The 20,492-nt window shown below is 34.2% G+C and overlaps 1 protein-coding gene across 21 annotated transcripts in view; it reads left to right on the forward strand.

Moving 5' to 3' along the window:
- LOC128213615 (collagen alpha-1(I) chain-like) overlaps positions 1 to 20,492 on the forward strand; it is a 257,574-nt gene that overhangs the window by 179,402 nt on the left and 57,680 nt on the right. For 17 of the 21 annotated variants that reach the window (XM_052919564.1, XM_052919567.1, XM_052919558.1 and 14 more), the window contains one exon: positions 13,109 to 13,707. The exons of the other annotated variants lie outside the window; for them this stretch is intronic. In XM_052919564.1, the coding sequence (XP_052775524.1) occupies positions 13,689 to 13,707 (19 nt within the window). In that variant the 5' untranslated portion in view covers positions 13,109 to 13,688. The remainder of the gene's footprint in view (positions 1 to 13,108; positions 13,708 to 20,492) is intronic. 21 annotated transcript variants of the gene reach the window in all.

Raw genomic sequence — 20,492 nt, forward strand, 5'->3', positions numbered from 1 at the left:
ATACATTTTTAGCACGATTGTGAATACAGCTGAAATATGTTTTGAATAATCCCCGAGTAAGAAAACACTGAAATGTTATTTTTGTACAAAACACGTTTTTGTTGTGCGGATTGATCCGTTACCTTTGAGGCGGACACCTATACCACTAGACAACTCTCTCAACTCAAAGACTTGTCATTTAGCAAATTCAATTTGAACCGATATTTAGGCAAATGCATGGGTAATAGATTGTTTTTTTCCGTGTCGAGTGTAATGAGAAAACTAGTTAAGAAGATACTTGACAAAGCGATGAGCTTCCTAACGGCACTGTAAACAAGAAATAACAGACGACATTCAAGACGTCGTCTTCAAACGTACTACACCGTAGTGATGATTTATGTGAATTCCATAAAGTGAAAGAATACTTCGGCTGATATGTCACCACGAAATAAATGCGCATTATGTAAGCGACTGTGGAGCAAATCATTAATTTGAATTACTTTGGTGGTAAGATATCATATATAAATCATAAAAAGATTAATGTGTTTTTTTCTGACACAGACGGTTTGATCCTAAGTAATAAACACACATAACGTTACGCTAATGAACGTAAAGAAATAGCAATCTCGAGACATGATTATTTCAGTATGTTGTGGTGGTTTTGGTTCTGGTTGTGGTGATCTTTAAAACTGTAAAATAAATAGTTGTTGGTAGTGGTCGTTTCAAATTGTTTTTCTTTTTTCAAATCCGAGATGGATCATCTAATTGGAATTGACAAACCATCTATATTTTATCAAGTATACTACAAAAATGCCAAAACAGATGGTTAAATGGAATGTGCGGGCACTCAGCCCTAACAAAAATTAATCATTAATTATTGTTGAATATTGACTCATTTAATGAAACAGGTTTCTATAAACTTCAAGAATTATTAAATCATACATTATCCAGATACCTGATAGTAAGCACAATTCCATGTTACTTCTTTGATTTATGGACTTAACTAAATTGTTTTGTTGTTGTTGTTGTTTTTTTTGTTTTAAAATGAAGGTTTTATTAATGGGTAAAAGAATAAGACATATAAATGCAACATCTTACAGTATTCTGGCGCGAACGACTTGCAGGATAAAGCAGTAAGAGGAAGAACGCTTATAAATGAGACCTCAACTTTCATTGGGTATTTTGTTATTATGTTAAGAGCGACAGGAGCAGTTAGTTTTGAAAATGCCGAATGTCCCCGAAATGCCAGACATTCCAATGGTATATGCTTACATTCAGAAAACATATAGGGGCCATCCGACGAATACACCATATGCTTATTGATTACTTTGTATCGATAAATCGTGCCATAAATAAATGCTTAGGGTAAGAATAGTTGTTACTACAAGGAGTGATGAGAATGATACAATGCTTAATATTATCAAAGAATAACCTAATACGGTTACACCATACTTCCGTCATATCGACAGGCTCGTGTTGGGATTTCCAGACCCCTGAAACAGAAAAAAATCGATTCCTTAGTAACACATGTATTGTGTTTTTTTTGTGAAAAGCGTTCGCTTTTCTTTCAGTACTACAAAAGGGAAGTTGCTTTCCAAAACAGTGATTTTGAAAAATCTTTGAGCGATGGGGAAATATTGATTGGTGAGAAAAATAAATAAATATTAAAGCTTATTTAAACTGAAATGTAAAACAACAAAAGCGTTAATTGAAACTAACATTGAAAGGTTGAGTGTTTTTTGCCTGGCCATGTGGTTGTACGTACATTTCGCATCCTCTGCATTTTGTGTTCGTCGACAAAGTCTATTTTGTCCAGCTCACCGTTTGTTGGTGTGTTTCGTGAAATAATTTCCCTTAAATTCTTTGGTTACAAAATAGTGTTTGTTTTAATTGTAACGCTTCCACAGGTTTGTGTTGTTTCTTAGTCTGCCGACTTTGCTATCATTATAAAGACACTCGAGTGTTAACTTAAGGATAAAAAAGTTTGTATATACATGAGGATATTTTAATCCGATCACATATTTGTACATTGTTGTTAACTCGTAAACACTAAGTGTAGCATTGACCTTCAGGAAAGGAGCGGTTGTATTGTGTGTAAAACGTCGAATTTGTGTGCCAAACATCTGTGGCAGATTCTTTCAAGATCGTACTGTGCATGACAAAATTACAGATCGGATCATATAAGGGACAGGCAGACGCAAGGACGATCAGTGCTATTTTAATCTGCCAACCTTCAGTTAACCTTTAACTTTAAGTTCAGTTTTCTTTGCCTGTTCATGAGGAGAGGTGTACTTTCATTCAAAACTCTTAGACTCACCAAACGCTAATATTTATAACATCCCTTATGTATTATTACCTCTTAATGCAAACACATTAATTCAAATTTTATGACATTCAAAAACACTTAAAATAAGTATACAAATAAATAATACGTAATCAATTCATTGTTTTAAATAAACTGTATTGTTTCATACAGTTTAAAAAGAATCATGTGTTCTTGCTTTGACTGAATGCAATATGTGACGACAAGCACATGTACAGGTAGTTAAGGAATTGCAAACACCTCTTCCTGAAGCACTAAAATCGTCTGATAGCGGCGTGGAGATTCGGCTAACGGGTACTGTAGCACTGGTTTACGGTTGCATGTTCATCAAATCTGTCTGGCATCTTATTTTTGTTACAAATACGTGTATTATGTTGTTGTTTTTTACCATAAGTATGCATTTTTATTAAACTTGGCACGATAATGAATTTATTTATGTAAGCTTTCTTAACCAGCATTCTTGCAAGACATAATTTTGATCCATTCTACAATTTCTTTTTTAAGCGTAATTTTCTTTTCAATAAAGATAGATACAATAGAGACAGTTGTCTGAATATGTCAAGATGATGCTTCTTCAAAACCCTCTCTGGCTGACAGAATTCTACAACTTTTGAAGTGTTTTATATAAACGTATCTTTTTTATAATAGCAGTTGTATATAAAAAACTTTCTGCATATGTCAAGTTGATAGCAAAAAATACCTTTCTGGCTGACAGTTACTTTCTAGCAAAAAACATTTAACCGGTTTGTAATTCCCCAACAGGATATGGCATTTAAGCTCTTTGCTCTAAACCATTTGCACTAATGCAAAATAAACGTCAACTATTTAGCTGTTTAGTTTTAACACATATAATAGTTCCTATTTGTAATATGTTTTCCGTTTTCGTATGTTTATGGAGGTTGATCAATGCAATAACTTTTTGTTTGTTTTCACTGTTATGAAATTTAAGCCCGCTTTCTATAACAAATCAAACGAAAGCGAGCCTGGGATACGAAATCAACGAGGTCAATTTCGAAATGACGTTACGTTCGCATACAACTTGGTGCGCTTTTCAACAATAATGTGTCATTTAATCCTTTTTCGGTTACCAATTAAAAGAAAATTGTTCGTTTAAATGTAAGATCGCAATATATTTCACCTCGTGAACATCAAAATAGATATGTCACGTCCCTCGTAAATATAGCTTTTGGTGCTATCTCTCGGTGAAATATATTACAATCTAAAAATGAAACACAGAAGTAGCCACTTTTTCTAACTCATATTACAGAGTTTTAAATAACATAGCTTTAATGTTCATGTTAAGAGCAATAAACAATTGATTAATTTAAAATATGTTTTTAGCAGGAATTATAGATAAATAATGTCAACGAGCATTCATTCTCAAAAACAGTCAAATGAAGCAAATGTACTCATCAATATAAAATTGGCAGTGTAATCTTTTTTTCTCACATCAACAACACAAATCAACAAACATTCTGTATAGATGATTGTCAGATATGTTTATAAGTTGTTACTTACTGTATGCCAAATTCTCTCTCAAACATAATTCTCAATACTTTGTTATGAAAGTTAGCTAGGCACTGATCTTTCATTAAACAAATTTGATATGACATAGATTGATCTCCAAGAAAATTGTTAAAGCGTGAAACAGTAACATCTTTTCGTTACATATATCGTCTGTATATACCAGGTGTCAATGTATGCTATGTCGGAAGGCAATATTTTGCTTAAAAAGAAGACTTAAAACAAACACAACTTTTCTTTTTCTTTACCATTTTAACTGAAACATAGCGCCATGGGTATTTTACCAGAGTTTGATTGAGAGTGTAATTTCTACAACACTTCGAAAAAAAACGTTTTACGATATACGGCCGTCTGACGGAGCACTGTCAAAACATGAGTTTGGAAACAGGTTTGTCGAGGTGTTTGGTGAAACAAATCCCTTATACTCCGGTAAGAAAAGGAAGGCGGGGCACTTCAAACGACATAGACTGCCTTCTGTTTCATTTCAAATGGTGTAGAAAAAGAAAATTCATCTTTGATTGAAGTCTTTATATTAAGCAAAATGTTGCCTTCCGGCGTAGCATATATGACGTAATTTATCACGTGGTATACACACACGGTATGTCAATGTTCGAATCAACATACTCTGAACATCAAGAAGGGTTCAATGACATTCATAACCAAACTTTTCTTTGACTCTGTTTCAAGGTTAATAGTCGAGTCATATTTGTCAAATGCGATATAGTTAAAACTAGAATCAGCCGTGAGTATTATTTCTAGACCTTATAATAAAACAATTGAGTTGGTCATTTGTGGTTCATAGTATCATGTTTCTAGGTTGGTTGTTGACGATGCAAGAAATAATAATAATAAACGCTGTTTAAACTATTTAGTTTTTAAATTTATAATATGTTTTCTTGTATTCTGTATTAAAATTATGCGATGCAACTAACGAATTAACAACAGAAACACTATGCAGCATTGCTTGTCTAGTTTAAAGACACCAAAAAAGCCAATACGTGACTTAAAGGGATTCTCACATGGGTCAACATGCTTTTTTCTGTGGCTAGACGTGTGAAATGTTTTAGATTTGTTTGTATTATAATGATGCAATCACTGGCCATAATTTCAGCGATGCATCGTTCTGCAATATAGGTGACACGAGAAACGAGAATTAAGCTGAACAGAACACACATATTAAAGTGCATATTAAATGCAATGATGTATTATTTACAATATGGAATGCAATATGACTTTATTACTTGTTTCATGTTTCAAATCTTAAATCAGATGACAATGACATTCATTTAGCACGAAGTGACAGCCATGAGTGTCGCCTAGCAATAAAAAATGATTTATGTTTTTCGTTAAGTCTTTGATACAGCTAGATTGGGATTGTATTTACATTCGTATTTCAATTACTGTCGCAGTTGTACATTGTTGGATACCTAATTGACTGTAACTCCTAAATATTCACATGGTTGCATACCAAATTGAAATCTCTTTCAAAATCGAATTTAGCTGAGTCACATGGACTTTAAAAACAAAATGAAATCTCTGTCGAAAATCAATTACCGGATATATTAACACCTGATACTCGTGATGTATTACAATGTTTCATAGCCGCATGACACATGCGATACTGGTTCAGCCTTTTTGCAAATCCTACGATATCACAGCCTTTCATCATAGTTTTAACAGGTTACTGGTTTTCACTGAATACTATATTAAGCGATGTGAAAGGTAAGCATATACTTAACAATAAACTATTTTCTGTTGTTTTTTTACTTACAGCTGTTGTTAATACTATATTACCACCAAACTCTTACAGCTGTTGTTGATACTATATAACCACCAAACTCTTACAGCTGTTGTTGATACTATATTACCACCAAACTCTTACAGCTGTTGTTGATACTATATTACCACCAAACTCTTACAGCTGTTGTTGATACTATATTACCACCAAACTCTTACAGCTGTTGTTGATACTATATTACCACCAAACTCTTACAGCTGTTGTTGATACTATATTACCACCAAACTCTTACAGCTGTTGTTGATACTATATAACCACCAAACTCTTACAGCTGTTGTTGATACTATATTACCACCAAACTCTTACAGCTGTTGTTGATACTATATTACCACCAAACTCTTACAGCTGTTGTTGATACTATATTACCACCAAACTCTTACAGCTGTTGTTGATACTATATTACCACCAAACTCTTACAGCTGTTGTTGATACTATATTACCACCAAACTCTTACAGCTGTTGTTGATACTATATTACCACTAAACTCTTACAGCTGTTGTTGATACTATATTACCACCAAACTCTTACAGCTGTTGTTGATACTATATTACCACCAAACTCTTACAGCTGTTGTTGATATTATATTACCACCAAACTCTTACAGCTGTTGTTGATACTATATAACCACCAAACTCTTACAGCTGTTGTTAATACTATATTACCACCAAACTCTTACAGCTGTTGTTAATACTATATAACCACCAAACTCTTACAGCTGTTGTTAATACTATATAACCACCAAACTCTTACAGCTGTTGTTGATACTATATAACCACCAAACTCTTACAGCTGTTGTTAATACTATATTACCACCAAACTCTTACAGCTGTTGTTAATACTATATTACCACCAAACTCTTACAGCTGTTGTTGATACTATATAACCACCAAACTCTTACAGCTGTTGTTGATACTATATAACCACCAAACTCTTACAGCTGTTGTTGATACTATATAACCACCAAACTCTTACAGCTGTTGTTGATACTATATAACCACCAAACTCTTACAGCTGTTGTTGATACTATATAACCACCAAACTCTTACAGCTGTTGTTGATACTATATAACCACCAAACTCTTACAGCTGTTGTTGATACTATATAACCACCAAACTCTTACAGCTGTTGTTGATACTATATAACCACCAAACTCTTACAGCTGTTGTTGATACTATATAACCACCAAACTCTTACAGCTGTTGTTGATACTATATAACCACCAAACTCTTACAGCTGTTGTTGATACTATATAACCACCAAACTCTTACAGCTGTTGTTAATACTATATAACCACCAAACTCTTACATCTGTTGTTGATACTATATTACCACCAAACTCTTACATCTGTTGTTGATACTATATAACCACCAAACTCTTACATCTGTTGTTAATACTATATAACCACCAAACTCTTACATCTGTTGTTGATACTATATAACCACCAAACTCTTACAGCTGTTGTTAATACTATATTACCACCAAACTCTTACAGCTGTTGTTGATACTATATAACCACCAAACTCTTACAGCTGTTGTTAATACTATATTACCACCAAACTCTTACAGCTGTTGTTAATACTATATAACCACCAAACTCTTACAGCTGTTGTTGATACTATATAACCACCAAACTCTTACAGCTGTTGTTGATACTATATAACCACCAAACTCTTACAGCTGTTGTTAATACTATATAACCACCAAACTCTTACAGCTGTTGTTGATACTATATAACCACCAAACTCTTACAGCTGTTGTTGATACTATATAACCACCAAACTCTTACAGCTGTTGTTGATACTATATAACCACCAAACTCTTACAGCTGTTGTTGATACTATATTACCACCAAACTCTTACAGCTGTTGTTAATACTATATAACCACCAAACTCTTACAGCTGTTGTTAATACTATATAACCACCAAACTCTTACAGCTGTTGTTGATACTATATTACCACCAAACTCTTACAGCTGTTGTTAATACTATATAACCACCAAACTCTTACAGCTGTTGTTAATACTATATTACCACCAAACTCTTACAGCTGTTGTTGATACTATATAACCACCAAACTCTTACAGCTGTTGTTGATACTATATAACCACCAAACTCTTACAGCTGTTGTTGATACTATATAACCACCAAACTCTTACAGCTGTTGTTGATACTATATAACCACCAAACTCTTACAGCTGTTGTTGATACTATATAACCACCAAACTCTTACAGCTGTTGTTGATACTATATAACCACCAAACTCTTACAAAATCATGAACGTTACAGCATGTTCGTACGCAAAGAAGATATAAACTTATTGCCTCGTTACATTTTTTGTTTCCCTTTTCTTTCTCGTTTTAGATGTATGTTGCGTTTTTCAGGTTCTTGAAATATGTTTTCGGTTATTTGATTTTATCTATAATGTTGTCTGCTACACAAATAATCAATATTGCAGCGGTTGCAAATTGTTTGCTACCACATTGCAAAGCTTTAAAACTGCCGTTAAGTTGAATGGGTTTTAGGACAGAAGGCTGCTTCATCAAACAATGCAATAACTGATTATCTTATGCTGAAGTGTTCGTTTGTTACTTGAATGCACTAGTTATGGTACCACCCATCGACATGAAAGCGTCAAAACAATGCCACCGTCTATTATTTATTATTGTCCTTTGCCTTTTGTTTTTATTAGTATTTATATAATATATTAGGTTGTCCGGTTAGCGAAGTGGTTAGCGTACTCGCTTCTCACCTAGGCGACCCGGTCGGGTTCGATTCCCGGCTTGGGCGCATGTGAGTTTGGTTTGTGGTCACCAAGCCGGACAAGTGGGTTTCCTCCGGGTTCTCCGGTTTCCCCCACAACACAAGACCACACTCTCGCGTAAAATCGTGCCAACGAGAGTGATTAATATAATGTTGTAATAACTTGTTTCACAATCGTTGTAAAATAAATATGTTTAAACTAAGTATTTATATCAATCTGGGTCCATATTCAATATAGAACTAATCCTTATCCTTAGGCATTTCTAAGAGATTCCATTCAGCATATTGTTTAATTGGTGAACGGTCCAATCTAAACACTAAAACTGTAATCATCATTTTGTAAAATTGCAAAATAATTGTATTTTTTAATGATTGTTTTATGCTCAAATTATTTTTTGCAGTTGATGCTGTTTTTAAGCTGTGTGCCTGTATGTATAGAAATGTATAGAGGTTTTACTTGTAAGGCACTTTTTAACGTTTGTGCCATATGAAAATAGAGTTATATAAATGTAGTATAATAATGATAATAATAATAATCATAATCATAAAATTAAGGTGGTCATTGAATATGCACCCTGTACAACTCCTTGTGAAATTAAAACGTATCGTTAAAATGAAGCGGAGACCTATACTTAACAGAACATACGGCAGGGAAAAAACTGACCGGACTGACGACAATAGGGACATCATCGACATTTAAGGAACGACAATAAGGATAAATGAATAATAATTGATGTATGCACGTTTCGAAATACCGTTGTGACTTGACGTCGGAAGGAGCGACAATCAACGAAGTGATGTAGAAATTGTTGACATATATGGTTTCTGCGTGTACATCGCAGACGGAGTATCGACGGACTTGTCATTGATACGAACACGACAACTGGAGCAACGACGGACATCGGTGTAACATGCAATATGACTATGGGAGCATCTATGTTAATGGCTGTGATACGAAAAATGTGACAGACATGGCAATATCGTGCAAAAAAACGCATACGGAAATATCGACAGTCACGGCAGTAAAAAGTGACGTTTTAACATTATTTACAACGACGGAACAAACATAAGTTATAGCAATGACCTTAGATACTAAAAGGTGCAACACGTTGAGGGAATCGACGAAATTGACGGAATGGATTGCACCGGTGGCAATATCGAAAAAAGCGATAACGGGGCGGTGAGAAATTGAAAGCGTTGACGTGATGCTTTAAGCACATTGTAACATTTCTTTGCATATTGAATTGCATATGAACACAAATAAATATAGTGCCTTAACTATATTAAGTTGATCAGGCCGGATTAAATAAGAATACCTCTACCATTTGCGTTTTAAACAAATATCGTCCGCTCTAAGCGAATGTACATAGAGTCACAATGACATAAAACTATTTTGGCATACAATTTTTATTTACCTCTTCCAGTAAGAGTTTAGGTTTTGCACAACTGTTTATTGTCAGTTTTATCAGCGTGTTTTCAGTGTTTTGTGAAGAGTGCGATGTTGTTGTTTGCATGGATGTTGTTAGGAAGTCAGTGGAAGAAGTTACGCTAATGCAATGAAAACTACAAGGAGAAACCAAGCAGTCGACCAAAACGTGAGGCACACCACATACAAAAACACTAAGTACATATAACATACAAAACACTACATGTGTATCACATACAAAACACCACATATATATATCACAAAAACACCACATATATATCACATACAAAACACCACATATATATCACATACAAAACACCACATATATATCACATACAAAACACCACATACCTACCACATACAAAACGCTAAAGACATACCACAAACCAAACGCCACATATATATCACGTACAAAACAGCACAGATATACCACAAGCAAACCAACACAGGCATGTCATATACATTTCAGATACAAAAAAAACCCACAGACATACCACATATAAAACGCCACAGATATACACTATACTAAACGTCAAAAATATACACTATACAGAACGCCATAGACATCTACATACAAACACCAAAGACAAAACACGTACAACATACCACCGATATATTACATAAAAATTGCCACAGACATACCACATACAAAAAAAGCCACAGATATACACTATAAAAAAAACGCCACATACATATGCATACAAAACACCAAGACTTATCGCATACAACAAACCATTGATACATTACATACAAATCGCTATAGACATACCACATGCAATACACAGTAGACGTATCAGATATGCATTGAAATATTATAATTAGTAAAGGTTTGGATCACCGCCCTGGGAGAGTTAGTGAAACAGGACTGTCAAATATCAGATTTTTTGTAAATGAATTTACTCCAATATGCAATTAGCAAAAGGAATGTCGCTATAGGACCAAGATACGTACAATATATGAGAGAAAAATTAGCATCCAAAGAACATACCACTAGACTTTAGCGTGTACATAATGGCAAACTTAGAACGGAACGAGCCAGGGAGAAGTAACGTGAATATTGGCATTAACATTTTAATAACTTTCTTAAGTATACGCAGGAGTTAATATTCCCTTGAGTTCAACTCACATAGTAAGGCTATAAGACCAGGGGCCAATCAGTTCAAGCAAAATGAAGCGGTCATCATCCTAGTAGTTCTAGGTTCATGCAATAAAACTGTGGCAGAGACACTAATATTATAAGCTAAGTACCCTTGTTCTAAATCTAACATGTTTTTTCTAATAATCATGTACATTTATTGCTGATGTTTTATTTAATTGCAAAGAGTAATATCTTTTTAAGTGCAATATTACTTCTGGTTTTTTTCTATTATTTCATGAAATATAAACTTGTTTGTAATTCATTTATCGATTTTTAGTTCATAACTTGTAATCATGAATTAAAAAAAAAAACAATTGCTATGTTTTTTAATTCTGGATTTTTGTGAGTCAAAACTTACAATAATCCTGGTTTTCATTAAGTTACAAACAAATTCTTAGCGTTTAACTTGGCGTGTCAGTATCATTTACTAATATGATGAATGATTTTATTTATAACACTGAATTCCATGACCTGTTTCGGTGAGTAGTTGAACCATACCCTTCTCGCAAATCATCTTAACTAGCTGATCCAGGTGTGGGGGCACCCCACACACCCCCATATCATATCTAAAGCCTATAGCTAAGGTTTTTGTTGGAAAGGGGAGAACGTTTAGAGTTGCATCCGCCGTGATTGAAACTTTCTAAAGCGAACTCTTGATCCACCCCTGCTTTTAGAGTCGTTATATCCGTGTTTGTTTTAGCTTCTTAAAGTGTCTCTTTAATTTTATTTGAACATAACAAAACGTATTTAGTAAGACAAGCCAAGGGAATTTTTAAAATGTTTCGTTTATGGACTGGAATTGTGACTTATTTATATTTTTCCAACTCTTTGGAACTTTACCAAACATTATATTACTGTATTTAATAATTACCATTTAAATCATAACAATAAAACCGGCAAGTGACCTCACAACAGCACTTTGTAATCCAGTACTCGTAAAGTACTTTCTGTTCCATAAATGCACTTCGTAAGTGGAAAATTATCATTTTAAAGACGTAAGCGTTATAAATTGATTGATATATAAGTAGTCATTGTACTGAACATAATTCTCGCAGACAGGATAAGCGGCAGTTCGTAGCATTATACTTCAATGAAACCTGTATCGCTCACAGCACCGAAAGCTGTGCACTAAGTAATTTGCCCCCTCGCACTGCTCCGCTGCTCTGCCTTTCTTCATACTTCGTATTAAATCCTGATATGTCATGTTGTTTATTTAAATTGATTTTGAAGCTCATGCAACTTTTAGAGACTTCAACATTCATTCTATTATTAAATGGTTACCATTATAAAACAGGTAGCTGAATTAACACCAGCCTTCTTTAATCTTGTATTTGTTATGCGTTTTATCCCATAAATGAATTTCGGAAGTTGGGGAGCACAAATATAAAATGTTTAAGTTTAGTTTTTTTACCCTTGTAAACTGTTTTATATTGCTCGATTTGATCCGTATGAAGTAAATTATGAGTTGGATGGTCGTAAAAAGAAAATAATTAATGATCAAACGAAATTAATAATGTGGAAATAATAATCTACACTTTATACAAATATCGAAAAAGCAAACCTTTAACAACTTTAATTCAACACTACAATAGCCATAGTTAAACTACAAATGTATTATGATAAAAGAGCATAACTCTCCTAAATACGCTTTCATTAGCAAATTGGTAGTACTCGTTGTAGGCACAAACCCTCACGACAATGCACCCCAGATGTATAATTATGTACGCCTATGCTTGATTTCATTTTCAAATCACAATTTAAAATACATTTGATTATAAAACCACAACTGTTTCGTGGTTTGGCTTTTCATATCATGTTCAAATAAGAGACACATTACCTAAACATTTTTCAGTTGAGCGCAAGGCTTGATAATCAATTATACAATCATTTCCAGTAGGTATATCAGCAATCTCCTCTAGACTATTATGTTACACTTTGTGGAAAACGATAAGTCTAAGCTTTATGTTTAATTAGTAAAATACCACTGATTATTAGATCATGGGCTGTCATCGAACATATCAAAATACCCAGCCAATAAGAACACAGTTTTGTGATTAAAAACCGGAGTTTAAACTCAAATGCGAATTGATTGCTTAAGTAGTGTGTGCGAGTCAGCTGTCAAGCGCTCAATAATTTTACAGCAGGTATTGTTTTAAACAGGGTAGGAGGTGGCGTATTGGCACAGCTAACCAAGACAGTAGCGGTGACAGGTGTGTGTTCGAGCTACCGGCGAGAGAGACACGTACGATAAAAGACAGAGGAAAGAAATCTTAGAGGAACGACCGTATAAACGTTAGACGTGAGTAGTGCCAAAAGACGGCGGTGACGAATCCCTGAACAAGAGTGGGTGTCTGGAATTGGTTGCAACATTTCTACAAGATTTCCTGATTCATCGCGAAGTCTACAGTTGTTTTTTGAGAATCACTCATCAAGTGTAGAGTTGCGTTTTGTGAAGGAAACCTACGGGAGTTAATGAATACATCTGAACTTTACAAGTGGTATTGAAAATTGTTTGTGGTTTGGGAGGAAAATTCACTATAAAGATTCTCCGACAGCAGTATAAGTGTCTGTTGAAATACAAATACACTTTGTCAGCAGCTTCGTGAATTGTTTTAAGTTTGGAAATTAACTTAGGACATTATTTTACGCTCTGAATATCGACAACAGGAACCAGATTTGAACTGATAGCGTTTGCAAAGATCTCAAGAATCAGTTTATCCATGACAAAGCAGGAGCCAGAATGAGGACAGAAATTCCAGGTGAGTTACATTTTTTGTCTTTAGCTTCCTTTTACTAATCATACAAAAACATGTCTTATCATGGTGTTTATAATGTATGAAATATATGTCTGGTGCTTAAAAGCACACATCTATCAACTGCCAAAAGCATTCATTCAAACCGTCACTTGCGGAAAGCGATACTATTAATCTTCGAAAATATCTGATCGCGTTATTTATACTCATTTCAAAACTAAGAGATCATAATTTAAACTTCAAATGCAATAATGTTCGAAATTGGTAAACATGTTTATCGAAAATGCGTTTTGTTCTTCTATTCTTTTAAATATCGCACCGCCGGTGGAGTTCAATTTGCCACGCCCAGGATTCAAAATACTTAATGCAATTTGAAACAGGAATACCTATGTGGTTTTTACAAGCGGTGTCGCCGTTCAACAATGAACGTCTTTATAAATTCGGGAGAAATGCTATGACGGATTCTTCGAAGGGCGACATTTTGAGTACATAAATCTGTTGCACAAATAATCACATCTTCATTCAGTGTTCGTAAACATTCCTACACATGTTTACAGGAGCACCATCCCAGGTAGAATAAATATAACCTGGAACTGACATGTGATTGCATCAAATTGTTACACGTGTTTAAAGATAGGGGAAGAATACAACTAAGGATACACTGATTACATGCACATGCCATTTTGCTTATTGTACAGCTGTTCAAAGTTCAACATCTCAGAAAATTTAATTATTTTTAGATCTAATTTCAGTATCATATCAAAGCGAAGAATACTCATTCAGCAGTTCCTAAAAATGCTTAACTAAATTCATTCTCTCAGGCATAAAAATACTTCTTATTGGATTCGAACTGATTAAAGCGTACTTAATATAATGAAAATTACAGGCAATTGCTACTTCTATTATATGCTCTTGAAACGCTCGGGTGAAGTCAATTAGCAAACAAGATAGTAAGAGGATATAGACATGATGAATTAACAGTAATTTAAATTAGACGATAATGAACCCACTCTTTTGATATGCCCTCAGTTTGTGTGGAATGTATTTAACGAATACGAATATTTTTCTTTGTGTACATTTCCACTGCAACGACTTACGTTTCGTGTTTTTTTTTTTGTTCAGTGTGTGTATACCGTGATAAATTGCGTCATAAATGCTACGGCGGAAGGCAATATTTTGCTTCGAATGCAGACTTTAAACAAAGATAACTTCCCTATTTATTCACCATTTTAAATTAAACATAGCACAGTCTATGCCGCTTACGGACCCCCACCTTCGGTATTTTACCAGAGTTCGATTGATAGTTTAGGTTCTTAAAACACGGAGCACTGTCAAAACATTATTTTGGAAACAGGTTTGTCAAAGTATTTGATGAAACTAATCACCTTATCAACTCCGATAATAAAACGAAGGCGTGGCATTGACTGCCCTTTGTTTCATTTAAAATGGTGCAGTAAAAGAAAAGTTATCTTTGATCTAAGCCTTCATTTTAAGCAAAATGTTGCCTTCTAACGTAGCATATATGACGTAATTCATCACGTGGTATACACACACTGTTGTTGGGCCTCCCTTATTATGACTTAAGGTTTCCGATGCACACACTTGATTTTCGTTTTATCTTGCCATTAGCGGAACTGAGAAATTGCAAAGTATGGTGACTCCATATAACATTGGTATCATTAGAAAGGATATTTCTACGTTAAATAAAAGACCCATCTACATCATGGATTAATTTACTCTACTTTGTAATGTTGTTCCTTTTCAACTGAAACAAGACGTGCAATTGCCTATTTACAACCTTTCAAAGTCAAAGTTTTGACATATTCTTTCCTTTCAAATTCATTTCTTTCAAATTATTCAAGAATAATATAGGGTCACCAGGCATCCAAAATGCATATCATTGTACATCGTGTGCCTTAATGATCATGAATGGCTATCGCTCCAGTCGATGGCTTTGTAGCCGCTGACTGTCTTATGTCAATGAATAGTCTCAAACAAAGACTGCTGCTTGAAAACTTTTGACGAAATTGGGTAAACCGAAGGAAAAAAAATTCCAAAATGTACGATGGGCATTTCGAAAGTTTTGAGACATTCATTCCTTTTCACGTTCACGTTGGGAAACTCGTCATGAATCTACGCCATCTTTGAGAAAAATACATAGCTTAAGTATAAAACCCCAGAATTTCTTGTGACATCAGCTTTGTCCATTTGTTCGTGACCAATTTAACTGTACGTCAAGCACCAACATTATACATTAAACTGTTTTATTTCGAACACACAAACTATATTAAACACACTAACGTAATTAAATGACGCGAATCATTGTAAAATGTACGTGAAGATAAGTACAATTCCAGAAAGAAGTTCGGACGTAATAATTAAAATGCACGCATCTAGCGAACCATACATGCTAAGCGCATAATAGAAACGAAAGCAAAAGAAGAACATCAAAGCTTCCTAAAAGTGCATGTCAAACGCTTATTGAGACAAAGTTATCGAATTCACGATGAACTCAAGGTTTTATAAGTTTATAGACTTACGACTACGAGGTGTTGACTGTGTTGCACCTACAATAGCTGTCATGGACAGTCTCGATCAATAAGTGATGACTGATTCTGAACGTTTATGTATTTTATTCTTCCAATGGATAACGATTTTTGTAAAAAAATGTTATCAACAATGTTTTAGTAATTTAATCTTTGAAGTAAATTAAAATTAAAAAAGAATATTACAAATTGTCGTCGACAAATATTAACGAAATGCAGAAAATGGAGCAAATGCTTCGATATCATTTGGGACGAAAAACTTGCTCTGACATTCCTTGTATTTGCTTGTACCAAAATAACTTGATTTAGAGAAACAAGTTTGGCTTCAAAAGCACACAATTTATGCATAGGCGTTGTGTTTCCTTCAAACATTTTTACGTGTACAAAAAGTTAATCATTAGCTACCTTTGTTATCATACTTTATTCGTTGCAAAAGTGTTTTATTTTATTAGAGTAAGTATTCACCTTTGACATTTTGCCTGGAGAAAAACGTTTTAAGCTAAAGCATTTAAAGTGTACAAGCGAAACAGCTACTTGGAAATGTTTTCGAAATCGGTTAAATCTTTTAAATGTGCTTCAGGTCAAAACTTATCTTTCTGAAGTGATATATCGTTAGCTTCGGGGAAGCCAGTTATGTTCAGAAGACCACCTCCTTGTGTCCGGCAGTAAAATCAGATTTTGATGGAAAATTCCTAACATTACAGTTTAATGATTTAGTTCTAAGCAAACACTGATTTGAAATACAGACTTTAATGTAAGACAATAATGTAATTACGTGCAGTTTTTGTATTGAAAGTGTGTTCACTAGGATGTCTGTTACAAAGACCATCTACTTTTGCAGGAATACGAAAAAAGAAAACAGATCGGCTTTTTAAAAAAAATAATTGCTAAATATAGGTTATTTCACTTTTTTAACCTTGAATCAAATATATGTATTGTTCAAGTCCATTTGGCAGTACGTTTACAACCATTCATACAATCTACCAAGATAAGGACTTTCACATCGTTGCTAATATGTTTGCTACCATTCATACAATCTACCAAGATAAGGACTTTCACATCGTTGCTAATATGTTTGCTACCATTCATACAATCTACCAAGATAAGGACTTTCACATCGTTGCTAATATGTTTGCTACCATTCATACAATCTACCAAGATAAGGACTTTCACATCGTTTTTATATGTTTGCTGCATGAAATACAATCTACCATATCAAACACTTTCACATATTTGCCGATAAGTTTGCTGCATGACATACAATATACCAAGAATAGCACTTTGACATCTGTGTCAATAAGTTTGCTGCAAGAAATATTGATATGTTTGCGGCATGACATACACTCTACCAAGAAAAACACTTTCACATCTTTGTCAATATGTTTGCTACCATTCATACAATCAACCAAGATAAACACTTTCGGCATCTTTGTTTCCATTCATACAATTTACCCAAGGGTGCTTACGTCTGTATTATTTTGGAGTGTGTTTATGTTTTCTTGGAGAGTGTTACCTGCCATACTTACTCATAGATTGATTAGTTATAGGAAATGATTGGAAGATGTCGATTTTCATATATCTTTCCTTGCGTTTTGAGTTTTTCTCAAAATATAAAGATCATACCAGTTGCATTTCAAATCCAACTTCCGAACATTGCATTTTATCTACAAATTGCATTAAATTGTTTATTTTCGTCGCGGTTAACATTGGCTGTTGGTAACCTTTATCTGGAATGCACATTAATCATCGTGATTACGCGATTTATTGCTGCAATAATGCACGGAATGATTCCTCGAAATTGTTATCCTCGGATAATAAACAACCTACGCGGACTTGATAAATAAGTTACACAGTTGTCAGTGAAGCTAACTCTCAGAAAAGTTAAGCTTACATCACATTAAACATTTTATAAACACTGAAAGCCATCCCTCCAACGTATTTAATAAACCGAAAGTTGCCAGTTCTACTATAGACGATCCAAAGAAGCTCTAGTCTTTATCAGCGTTCTAACTATTTGCTGACGAATGGGAAAATTTTGAAATTCATCAGAACTCAGATTCGGTTTAGATATTGTTGTTTTTTATAAACGTTATCAAATTTTGCCCAAGGAGGTTTGTATCTATCATAGACATTTGTTTTTGAAGGTATTATTCCGAATGCTCTCATAATAATTGTAATAACTGTGGGGTGAATACCCAGAGGTACAAACATGACTAGCAGCCAGAACATACATAAACACTTGCATAATGATGCAACACCGTTTATCTTTAGAACTATCAGACAAAAACGCTGCTTATTTCTAGCCTAAGAAGCAGTTGATATGCGCTGCCACTTCAGTTTGCTTGAAAATACAATAATAAGGAGCTCTCCCCCCTCATACCAGATTACCCGAGGAAACATATTGTTGATTTCTGATGGTTTATGTAAGTATCTTCCGAGAGAAAGGTAATTTCAGTGATTAAATATTGTCTTCTTAGGGCGATCAGTTGTTTAAGACCGAAGAAAAGAATGTAAATAAGATCAAAATATCAAATATCAAGAAACCCAAACAAAAAAACACGCCAAAACTTGCAGCTAAGCTGTTAATTCTTGTGTCCACGAGGTGTGTGTATTTAACGATTAAATATACATAAATGAATTTACATAGACCATAATGTATGAGATTGTTTTAATACGGACAACAAAAAACAAGAAACAAAAAAGCACTCTATCAGTAGCAAAGTAAACAGGATTGAATTTAAATGGACATTATCGACGGACAATCTATCCGAAGAAATTTACGGTTAGTAAATCGGTATTTAAATGTCATACATCTTTCATTGGTGTGAACATAGAATGGCGTTTATCGACAGTATCAGATCGGGCTGTGACGAACGGAGATACGTGAAATGTTAAATTCCGTCTGTAAGCCCGATAACCGGGCTTACTGTTGGCAATTGTCTGCGGACTCAGCCCCGTAACGCCTTATATTGGTGGCGACGAAGTTTAAACGTTACAAACTCATTTGCGACATAATTTGTTTCAATTATCCACGATTATTTCTAAAATTGATAGTCGTCCTACAAAATATGTTAGACATGTATCCCTTTTTATCAACATGATAGTGATTATCAACATCACAACTCTGGTATCGAAATCAATTTTTCGTCGTCATCTTTATCACACTGCCTTCCTTTCGCATTTGAATTCGGTACATGTGACAACAGATATTGCGTTGTTCCTCTTTATTTGTCTAAATAAATAGGATTATTGTGATTTTAATATCAACCCTATTGTTAAAAAGAATGAGCGACGTTCTTGATAAGAAAGGGACGAGAGGTTGAACTTTGTACCATATACTAAACACCATTGAATACGTCACCATCTTGTTGGCTGTTTTAATAAATATTAAAGCCTTCAGAAATTGTTCTCTATAAGTGATTTGGCAATATCGTACTTTACCATTGATGATTAAACGGAAATTAAGGAAGAAAAAAGCGATGGTTTGCCAATCGCTTGCACGGCTACCGAATATCGCACTGACGAAAATTTGTCCGCAAAACAAACAAAAATGCAGACTGATGACCGACCGGTTGTGCGGCATTTGTTTCGTGATTTCGCGGTGGATGAAGCGAGGTCATCAACGTTTTAATTGCGATTCAGAACGTCTTATGATTGATAGTTTAACATTTGGTGATATCTAGTTAGGAATAAGTGCTTTTGGAACAACGTGCAATGTATATGTAAATGAATGTTTGCATTGTTATTGTTTTGTCAATGCAGTAATAGAGCTTGCCATTAAAAGCAATATATACAATTCTTTAACATCAGCATGCAAAAAGTAGCTTTACCCTGTTCTTTAGATTCGAAAATTTAAAAGAACTACACAGACACGCTCAAGAGTAAATGTAGTACACAAAGTCCTAAAGAACGAGGAATAAATGTAGTACACAAAGTCCTAAAGAACGAGGAATAAATGTAGTACACAAAGTCCTAAAGAACGAGGAGTAAGTAGGGCGTTAACAGATACCTATCATGGGTGGTATTGAATATACAACATAAGTAAATCTTGGTCTATGGTCATACATCATTGACTTCATTTATTGTATATGTACATTATTAATAACATGTAATCCGATTAGCTACATCGTTTGTAAATACAACTAATACCAATATTGAATACAAGCCCATTGGCATCATCCAAACATTTTAGGTCACTTTTACTATTACTCATTTGAAATATTTATAACTATGGATTACAACCCA

Source organism: Mya arenaria, chromosome 13 (assembly GCF_026914265.1).
Source record: "Mya arenaria isolate MELC-2E11 chromosome 13, ASM2691426v1".
NCBI lineage: Eukaryota > Metazoa > Mollusca > Bivalvia > Myida > Myidae > Mya > Mya arenaria.